The 10925-nt window shown below is 20.1% G+C and overlaps 1 protein-coding gene across 4 annotated transcripts in view; it reads right to left on the bottom strand.

Moving 5' to 3' along the window:
- Positions 1–10808, bottom strand: part of LOC127290448 (uncharacterized) — a 52699-nt gene extending 41891 nt beyond the window's left edge. For all 4 annotated transcript variants that reach the window (XR_007844349.1, XR_007844351.1, XR_007844350.1 and 1 more), the window contains exons 1-14: positions 10624–10808; positions 9107–9797; positions 8372–8563; positions 7292–7473; positions 6949–7136; positions 6581–6833; positions 6287–6438; positions 5734–6193; positions 5420–5571; positions 1753–2170; positions 1523–1674; positions 848–1265; positions 558–709; positions 226–378 (exon numbers count right to left, since the gene is read on the bottom strand). Coding sequence is in view for 1 of the 4 variants with exons in the window: in XM_051319009.1 (XP_051174966.1) it covers positions 242–378; positions 558–709; positions 848–1265; positions 1523–1674; positions 1753–2170; positions 5420–5571; positions 5734–6193; positions 6287–6438; positions 6581–6833; positions 6949–7136; positions 7292–7473; positions 8372–8563; positions 9107–9697 (3447 nt within the window). In the remaining 3 variants the exon portion in view is untranslated. The remainder of the gene's footprint in view (positions 1–225; positions 379–557; positions 710–847; positions 1266–1522; positions 1675–1752; positions 2171–5419; positions 5572–5733; positions 6194–6286; positions 6439–6580; positions 6834–6948; positions 7137–7291; positions 7474–8371; positions 8564–9106; positions 9798–10623) is intronic.
- Between the last annotated feature and the right edge of the window lie 117 nt (positions 10809–10925).

The raw sequence follows: 10925 nt of genomic DNA, 5'->3' as shown, positions 1-10925 counted from the left end.
TAAAATGTTAATAAATTTACTTCAAATTACAAAAAAATATTTTTATTATGAATTTTGTGAAGAAAACAATAATATTAAATACAATTTTTAAAAATAATAAAGTAACATTTACTTAGAATTTTGTAAATGGATTTAAAAAAAACAAAAATTAAATTATTTTTCACTATATGTTTTAGCAGCTTTTGTCATTAAATTTTTAACCTTTAAAAGAATTTTTTAACTTACTTATTATTTATTTCTCTCAATTCAGAACATTTTTCATTTCTTCGGTTAGAATGATTATTCTTTCATTCTTGAAAATTATTCGAGGTAATTGTTGATCGAAAGCAACATTTTTTAATTCATCAAACGTTATTTCTTGTAAATAATCTAGAATATCTGAAAATAAAAAATTATATTATGATTATTATTTTAGTTTTGTAAATATTAAGAAAATTAATAATAAACAATTAAAACGAAAATTTGAATTAGACAAAAATTAAAATACATACATGCTTTTAAAATATACTTATTTAAAATAATATTTAAAATATTTAGAATAAAACATAAAAATATACCACAAAATTTTTTTGAATCTATTATTTTTGTTATCGTATCAACGAGATCATGAAAAACTTTGGAGAGAAAAATTGTCGTCATTCCATTGAAATGAGAAGAAATTTCATTCCAATTTATTTTGTTTTCATCCGTTATTTGTCTTTTGCAGATTCTGGAAAGTTTTTTTTTATTAAAACTTATTAGAAAATATTTAAGTATATATATTATTTTTAAATTTAATTTTACATTTTAAAAATTGTAAAACTAATTTTTTTAGTTTTCTAATTATTTTGTTAAAACAAAAACTTACAATTCTATCAAACTCATTTTTATGTCATTTAAATAAATTGGATTCGGTGAGAAAAGTTGCAAATATAATTCAGTAAACCACAAATCTTGTAAAATGTTTTTATCAATTTTAAGTTGATTTTCCATTTCCTTCCAAACAACCGTTGGAATCACAGCATCTTTTAAATCTTCTATTTTTGTGTTTACTGTTAATTGAATTAATGTTTTTAAAATATTTTCCCTCGCCGTTAAATCTATTTCTGATTTATTTGCAATTGTCGTTTCAATATTTGTCTCATTCTTGCAAATTACATTATTTTTAAAATTCTCATCAATTACTTTAATCGTGTCATTCTCAAATTTTATTCGAGGTAAAAATTTGTCAAATTTTCCCTCTTTTAATTTCAACAACATTATTTCATACAAATATCTCATAATGTCTGAAAACAATAATTATTAAAAAATTTGTTTTCTAATTATAATTTTCTTTTTAAAAAAAATATAAACTTTAATTTTAAATTTATTTTGTTATATTTTGTAAAAAAAAAGTTTCTTTTTTCATTTTTGTTTATTTTTTTTTAATTTTTGAAACAAAAAATTAAAAAAAGTTTTTTTTTGTAGTAAGTAATAGAACAAATAATAAATATTTAATAGACTTTTAAGAAAACTGTTTTAAAGAAAATAGAAAATAAATTACCAGAGAAATTTGAAGACTTGATTTCTTCAGAAGCAAAATTAACAAGTTCATGAAAAATTTCAGAAAGAAAAACAATCGTCATTCCAGCGAAATGAGAACAAATTTCATTCCAATTAATTTTCTTCTCATCAGTTAAATTCCTTTTGTAGATTCTGAAAAAGAACAATATTAGAAAAATATACAGAAACGTAATGATTAGTTGTTAATAATAATAATAATTAATAACTTACAATTCTATTAAATTAATTTTTATGTCATTCAAATAAATGAAACTTGGGGAAAAAAATTGCAAATGTAATTCATTGTACCACAAATCTTGTAAAATGTTTTTATCAATTTTAAGTTGATTTTCCATTTCTTCCCAAACAACCATTGGAATCACAGCATCTTTAAGTTTCTCTATTCTTGTATCTAAATTTAAATGAAGTAATACTTTTAAAAAATCTTCTCTCATCGATAAATCAATTTCTGATTTATCAGTAATTTCATTTTTATAATATTCTTCTCTCGTATAAGCCTCATTATTTTCAAGATTCTCGTCTATCACTTGAATTTTTTCATTCTCAAAAATTATTCGAGGCAAAAATTTATCATTTGGTTCTTCTATTATTTTCATCAATGTTGTTTCATACAAATATTTCATAACATCTGAAATTAATATTATTAGTTTTTTAATATATTTTAATGATTGCAGGCCTCTTATCGACTTACAAAAATAGTCGTTTTAGTTTTACATTTAAAAAAAAGTCGAAAAAGTCGATTTTTTTATTTTAACAAAATTTAATTGGTTTATGAATATTTTAATTTAAATAACTAATGTTATTAAATATTAAATTTCTTTTATTAATTCTGTAATGAGAATAATTCTATAAGAATATTATCAAGAAAATTTATTTTGAATATTTCAGAATCGAACTAATTGTAAGACAAAATTTTAAAAATTTTATTTAAGTAGGAAAAATTTCTTAAGAAAGACGATCGTAAAAAATTTTTCATAATGGAATATGATTATAGTTTCAAAAAAAGGTGGAAAAAAATGTACATTTTTAAATAACGTAAAATTTGAATAGGTAATTGAAATTTTAATAATTTGATTTAGTTCTGAGTGAGAGGAAACAAGAATTTTCGAATTTGCTTCATAATTGTGGTCAAAAAGTTAATTTATGATAAAATATTAAATAATCAAAAGAAAAATAAAAAGAGATAACAACAATAGAGTCGACTGGAGGTCTAGTCATAATAAACCATTTATGACACCTTATTGTATTAATAATTGTCCTTTTATACCTGAATATTAAAATTATATAGTAATATTACTTAAAGTATTTGTTTATGTTTCGTTACGTCCTGTCGCTGTCAGATGGCAGAAGCATGCAGGGAGCACAAATTCGCAGCTTCTTAAAAAAAAAAATTTTCGAAAATAAACTAAAGAATTATCAATTGAATAAAAGATTTTAAATCAAATATCTATTATTTCTTTCATTCTCAAAAAATATTTAAAGAACATTTTTAAATCAATTTATACTATTAATTTATTTACAATACAAATCTATGGTATAAAAAAGTAAATTAATTAGATGTTCTATCATTTAGCTATTTAAATTTTTTTAATTCAATTTTTTTTCTAATAAATTTGCTTTAGAATTTTGTGCGTAAATTTCCCATTTATTAATTAATTGTTCAAAATTTAATTCTAAATTAAAGGAAACAAGAATTTTCAAATTTAGTTCATAATTCTGGTCTTAAAAGTTAATTATTGATAAAATATTAAATATTCGAAGGAAAATGTAAGGAGAGATAACAACAATAGAGTCGACTGGAAGTCTAGTCATAATAAACCATTTATGACACCCTATTGTATTAATTGTCCTTCTATACCTGAATATTGAAATTATAATAGTAATATTACTTGAAATATTTGTTTATGTTTCGTTACGTCCTGTCACCGTCAGATGGCAGAAGCGTACAGGGAGCACAATTTGTGTTGAAATATTAAATTAAAACATTAAAATTTCGACCTGAAATAAATAGATAAAAAAAAAAGAATTTTCGAATTTAATAATTGTGGTCTAAAAGTTAATTTTTGTTAAAATATTATATTAAAATATTAAATATTTGAAAGATAAATAAGAAGAGATAACAACAATAGAGCCGACTGGAAGTCTAGTCATAATAAACCATTTATGACACCTTATTGTATTAATTGTCCTTCTATACCTGAATATTGAAATTATAATAGTCATTTTACTTGAAGTATTTATTTACGTTTCGTTACGTCATGTCGCCGTCAGATGGCAGAAGCATGCAGGAAGCACAAAAGTTATTATTTTTTCATCTAAATAATAATAATTTGAAATAAAATAACTACAATTAATAATGTATTCTTTGATATTTAATTCAAAGATTTTTTTTAAATGAAAAATGCTTTTAGATAATTGAATTTTCGAAGAATATTATAAAAATCATTTTAAAAAATTAAAATTTTTGCAAATAATTAAATTTCAAGTGATTTTGAATTAAAAATTTTTGGCAATTTTATTTGCTAATTTTTTTAAAATTATATACAATTATTAAATTTCATAAAAATTTTTATTGAAAAACAGTTTAAGATAATTGAATTTGTGAAGAATTTCATTAAAATTATTAAAAATAATTTTTTTAGTAAAGAATTTTAGTGAAAAATTTGTTAAATAATTAAAATAAAGAACATCTGAAGAATATTTGCATCATATACTAAAAAAAGCGTATTTTTTTTAAATTTTGGAAAAAAAATGTAAAAAAGAAGTCGAAAAAGTAGCATTTTATTAAAATAATTAGAAAAAAGAGTCGTATTTTAGATAAAAAGTCGAAAAAGCTGTATAATAAGAGGTCTGAAACTAAAAAAACTAAAATTTAAACTTCTTTATTATTTTTCATCCACAATTTTTTAAAATGCTTGTTTCAGTGATTCTGAACAAGCAATTGTATGAATTTAAAAAAATTTCTAAAAATTATTTATTTTTAAATAAAATTTTTAAAAAATAAAAAAATTTTGTAGTATCGTAAATAATTTTTCTTCAATTTTTCATAATGGAATATGATTATAGTTTCAAAAGGTAGAAAAAAATGTACATTTTTACATAACGTAAAATTTGAATAGGTAATTGAAATTTTAATAATTTTGATTGAGTTCGAAGTGAGAGGAAACAAGAATTTTCGAATTTGCTTCATAATTGTGGTCAAAAAATTAATTTGTGATAAAATATTAAATTAAAATATTGAATATTCAAAGGAAAATGTAAGGAGAGATAACAACAATAGAATCGACTGGAAGTCTAGTCATAATAAACCATTTATGACACTCTATTATATTAATTGTCCTTCTATACCTGAATATTGAAATTATAATAGTAATATTAATTAAAGCATTTGTTTATGTTTCGTTGCGTTCTGTCGCCGTCAGATGGCAGAAGCATGCAGGGAGGACAAAATCGCAGTTATTATATTACTTTTCTACATTTACTTTCAATATATATTGAAATTATATAGTAATTTTACTGGAAGTAGGGAAAATGTTTCTAAAACAGTCACCTGGATATTATTATTTTTTCATCTAAATAATAACAATTTGAAATAAAATAACTACAATTAATAATGTATTCTTTGATATTTAATGTAAAGATTGTAGGTGTATTCAAATTTAGTTTAAAATTATTTAAATAGACTGCAAATAAAAAAAATGAAAGACTTGCAGTTACCCCTAGTGTTTAGGGGTAGACAAGTAGTAAAAAAAAGTTTTTACATTCAAAAATTATTATAAACAAATTATATAACAATTGCCCTTTAAGGCTGTTTGTGGTAAAATAAAAAAAAATTTTGTTTAAGTAAATTTGCTTTTGATTATTAAATTGTATGTACCTGAAAAATTTGAGGTTTCGATTTCTTCAACTGCAGCATCAACGAGATCATTGAAAACTTGAGAAAGAAAATTTGTCGTGTATCCATTAAAAGAAGTAACAATTTCATTCCAATTTATTTCTTTTTTATTTTTAATATTTTTCCCGTGGATTCTGCAAACAAAAAATATATATTTTCTCAAAATTAACAGTTAATGACAAAATTCAATTTTTTTGTAATTATTTCATTTGTTTTCATAAATAAATTAATTAGAAAAAATATAAAATCAAAATCTTAGTATTTATTTAATAAAAATATTTTTTTTCTGAACTCACAATTTTATCAGTGTTATTTTTAAATCGTTCAAATAAATTGGATTTGGAGAATAAAGTTGCATGTGCATTTCATTGTACCACAAATTCTCTAATTTCTTATGATGAACGTGAAAATTTTTTGACATTTTTTCCCAAATAATCGCAGGAATTAAAGCGTCTTTTAATTCTTCAATATCATTGATAATCATTAATTTGAGAAGCATTTTTAAAAATTTTTCACGTAATAATAATGTCCAATTTAGATTTTTATTTTTTGGATAATTAATTTTTTTCTCTTTAAAATTTTTCAACGATCTTCTTGAGTCATCTTTTGATAGCTCATTATTGTTAGATTCAATTTCTTCGATATCATCGAAAATTGTCAATTTTTTCTTCTTATAACACAGTCGAGGTAAACATTTATCTTTAAAATTATTTTTTAGTTGAGGAATTTTTATCTCGTACAGGTAATTTACACATTCTGCAAAAAAAAAATTATTTTTTTATAAATTAATAACACTTGTAATTATTAATTATAAAAATTATAACTTCTATACAGTTAATAATTACGTACCGACAAAATTTGATGATTCTAATTCTTTTTTAGTTTGCTTAAGCATTCGATAAGTGATGTCACAAAGAAAATTTATAGTCAAACCATCAAAATAATTTAACATTTCGTTCCAATCAATTTCTTTAACATTCGTTATATCAGATGAATGTAAGCTAAAAGATAAAAAAAATTAATTTAAATTTCTCTTATTTTTGAAAAAAAAAATTAATTAATTTTTCTCTTATTTAAAAATAAATTATTTACCTAATAATTGAAAATCATTAAAATAATTGTTGAATACAAAGAATAACTTACATTTCAATTAATTTTACTTTTATGTTGGTCAAATAAATTGGATCTGTTGAAAATAGTTGCACATGTAATTTCCTGAACCAAAAATTTTTTAAAGCACTTACTTCAATTCTCATCTTTTTTTTTAATTCATTCCAAATAACTTGAGGAATTTTTTGATTTTTCAGTTCTTTAATATTTTTACTTAAAGTAAACTTCATTAAATTCTCTAAAAAACATTCTGTTAATTCCAATGTCCACTCAACTTTTTGCTGAACTGCGTAAAATTAAAAAAAAATAATAAAAACTTATCAAATGTACAAAAAATTTATTTTTAAATCATTTTTATTTTTCATTTGAAAAAATAAATAATTTTGGAAAAAAAAACTTACATTTTTTCTTATTTCCACTTTTAATGTCATTTTTGAGTTTCAATAAATGTTTAAACCTTCGAAAAATCGACTCGTGAGTTCGACTTAAAATTTTCGAGAGTTGAGTAATTTTTTTATTCTTATCAGTTTTCGGACAGTTCATGAAAATCATTATTTTTTTATCCACTTCAGGTGTGAATCGTCCTTTTCTAAAGGATTCAAAATAAAAATTTTATCAAACTGACTGGAAAGTATTGTTATTTAAAATAATTAATAATGATTAACGAAGTGAAAAATTTGTAAAAAAAAAAAAACCTGTAATGGGTATAATAATTATTAATATTATAGTTAATAATTTACTTACAAATTACGATTACTAAATAAATATCGAAACCTTTTGTAAACACTAAACAAAGTTCGATATGGTAATCCTTTGGCTAAAAATTGAACGAATTTTTTTCTCTCCAGATAACTGGATATATATATTTTGCCCTGATGTTTCAGAAGCAAAAAAGGTTGTACATCATTTTCATCCCAGTCATGAATCTTTAATCAAAACAAAAAAAAAAATTTTTTTAAATTCTTCTCTCGCGCAATTAAAAAATAAATATAAAAATATTAAAAAGCTCATCACTTTTTTTCAGAGTCAATAAACTTTTAAAAAGTTGAAAAATTAATTTACATTATTAATTAATTAACAATTAACTTTAGTTTTTTTGTAAAAAATTCACATAATATTAAAATTTTTATTGTTTTTAAAAAATTAATTTTTTTCAATGTTAAATTTAATTAGAATTTTATAGTTTTACTATTTTTAACTTTGATTTTGTTGATGTTGTTGTTAAAATTTAATTAATGTCATACTCGCAATTATTATGTGAATTCAATTATATTAATGTATTTTTCTATTTGTTGCAAATTTCTTAATTATTTTAAAAAATCGAATTTTTAAAATTTAATTACTGTAAAATTTATTTTTAGTCAAATTTAACCATTATTTTTACTGATGAAAATTATTTGGTTAAAAAAAAAAAATAATAATAAAATCTAAAAATAACCTGAGTTGAAAAAAACTTTGAACTTTACTATAATAATTAATTTTAAAAATAATTAAATTGTTATATAATTGTATAGGTATTACAATACAGTGAAAACATTTAAATAAATGAATTTTTAAATATTTTTTTTTATTAATAATTAGTATTAGTGTGAATAATTTTAATAATTTTTAAACTATATGTAAAAATTCATTTAATTTAAATAATTTTTGTTAAATTTACACAAATTGATAATAATTGATTTAATTCACGTTTATACTTAAAAAGAAATAAACAATTAAAAGTAGGAATGAAAAATTAATGACATTAATTTTACATATTTAATTATACTAATTAATTAATTCTATAAATTGAATTTTTCTTTGATTTTATTAAAATACACTTACCTTGCAAAATTCTTTCCAATTTTTTTTAATAATTACATCTTCCTTTACAGAAAATTTAGTTTTTATTCTTTTAGAATATTTATCAAATTCCTTACATTCTTTTATACTAAGTGTTCTTGAGCCAGCTGAATTTTCCACTTTATGTTGTGGAGGAACAACATGTTTTAATCTGATCACTAAATTGTTTAATCTCTATAAAAGTGGGGAAAAAAAACTAAAATTTTACTCGTTTGAAAAATTATTCAATTTTAATGTGCCAAAAGTTTTGAACGTTCAAATGAATAAAATATTTTTTTCAATGTATAAATTATTAAAAATTATAATGTCAATGTAAAATAAAATAGTAAATTAAATAAATATTAAATTAATAATTTCCATTTAGATATTTAAAACAATATTTTTTAATAAAATTCGTACTTAAAGAAGTTGCAAAATAAATTTTATTCATTTGAACGTTCAAAACTTTTGGCTCATCAAATTTTATTATAAATAATTTGAAAAAAAAATTTAAATATATTTGCAATGTACTTTTTTATTTTTATGATTTCATAAAATGGATAAAATTTTGAATTTAAAAAAATTTTCTTTGATAAGAATAATTTAACTAAACATTGAATTTATATTTTTTAAAAATTACTTTAGGTTTCATGGCAAAAAAAAAATTTTAATTTAATTTTAATTCATTGAAAAATAAATTTATTTTTTTTTTTAAATTAATTATTATATTAAACATACTTCAATTGTTTCAGATGATAAAATTTCTTTTTCTAAATTTTTCTCTCGAGCTTTGAAAAGTTTGTTTAAAAGTTCTTCAGCTTCTTCTTCATCTTCTTCTTTATCATTATCATGATAATTATCTTGTTCACTTTCTTTCTCTGATAATGAAGAATCTTCATCAGATTCAGTATAACAATCATTATAATTTATTTTTTTTCTTGGCCTTGATCTATTGACAAATATTTCTTTCGATTCAATTATATTTTCATTGTCAAGTGATAAAGGATCTACAGGTGATATTTTCATTGAATTTTCATTATTAAAATTCTCATCAAAAGATGAAGAATAATTTAAAATTGTTGAATTATTTGGAAGTTGTATACTATCAAAATCAAGTATATTGTCTGTATTATGAACCATTTTTACAATTTCATTCTCATCCAATAATGATGTATCAAAGAGATCATTATTTAATTTTGATGGTGTGAAAAAATTATTATCATCCAAATTCATGTGAATAGTTTCCGTTTCATTATCAGATTTAATTTCATTTTTCACATTTTCAATTTTACATTTTAATGGTGATTTTTGTGGTGTTCGGATATTCATTTTTAAAATTAATATTTGATTTTTTTTCCAATCAAATACATTTATTAATATATATCTTTATATTTATTGATTGCTTTATTAATTATTTTTAAAAAAAACACTGTATAATAATATAATATAATAATTATTATTGTTTAAAATAATTTTTCTTTTTGATTACACGAAATTTTTTTTAAAAATGCATAAAAGTTTTATTTTGAATCTGTGTGTTAAGTTGATAGAAAAAAAATTTACTAGATTTTTTGCAATTTAAATATTAAATTTTCGATGTTATTTTTATAATTTTCATTTATTTATAATTATAAATAATAATAAATAATTATTTATAATTTATAATAAAAAAAAAAATCTAATTTACGAAAATTTTTTAAAAAATTACAAAAAAATTGAGAAAATTGTTTCTCCACACAACGAGAACCGGTTTAAAATTTTTTTTAAAAAAGAAATAGATTTTTTGAAAATTAAAAAAAAATCAAGGGATACAATTTTAAAAATAAGATATTTTAATCATTAAATTGCAAAAAAATTTTGAAAATTATTTTTGCAGTCATTTTTTGTATCAAATTTTTTGAAAATAGTTTACTTAAAAATTCATATCACGTAAAAGGCTTAATATAACAAAATTTGAAAAATATCATTGATTCCATTTTTGAAAAATATACAAAAAAACAAAAACTTTTAGCCAAATTAAAAATGTCAAATTTCCCTATATTTATACCTATGGGACAAAATATTTACTTTTCAAAATTCATTTAAAATTTAAATGATAATAATAAGAATACAATAATAAAAATACCAATAACAATAATTATAATTAGTAATATTTTTTAAATTGTAATTTTTAAAAAATGAATAGCACTATGAATATAGAAATTAATCTTACTTTTATTATAATAATTAAAAAAAATAACACATGTGAAACTAACCTTTAAATATCGTACATCATAATAAGACAAGACGTATTTTCTATGTTTTTAAAATAAAATACAACAACTTTGAACTTAAATATTTTATCCACAATTGACACTTTCTTTTATTCATTACAAAATTTAAACGAACAAAATTTATTTCAAATTGAAAATGTTTGTAACGAAAATCGCAAAAATCAGAACACGTGTTTTGTCACTTTGTGTACAAGCGATATATCGAGGGAATTTGGTATCGATATTTCACGATATATCGAAAGTTAATATCGATAATCGTAATGGATATCGATAGTCCAAAATTA

Source organism: Leptopilina boulardi, unplaced genomic scaffold, assembly GCF_019393585.1.
Source record: "Leptopilina boulardi isolate dan_hultmark-lab unplaced genomic scaffold, ZJU_Lbou_2.1 LbouV2_69, whole genome shotgun sequence".
In the NCBI taxonomy this organism is placed as follows: Eukaryota; Metazoa; Arthropoda; class Insecta; order Hymenoptera; family Figitidae; genus Leptopilina; species Leptopilina boulardi.
Note: the sequence above shows the minus strand (reverse complement) of the source record. Positions and strands in the feature narration are given on the sequence as shown.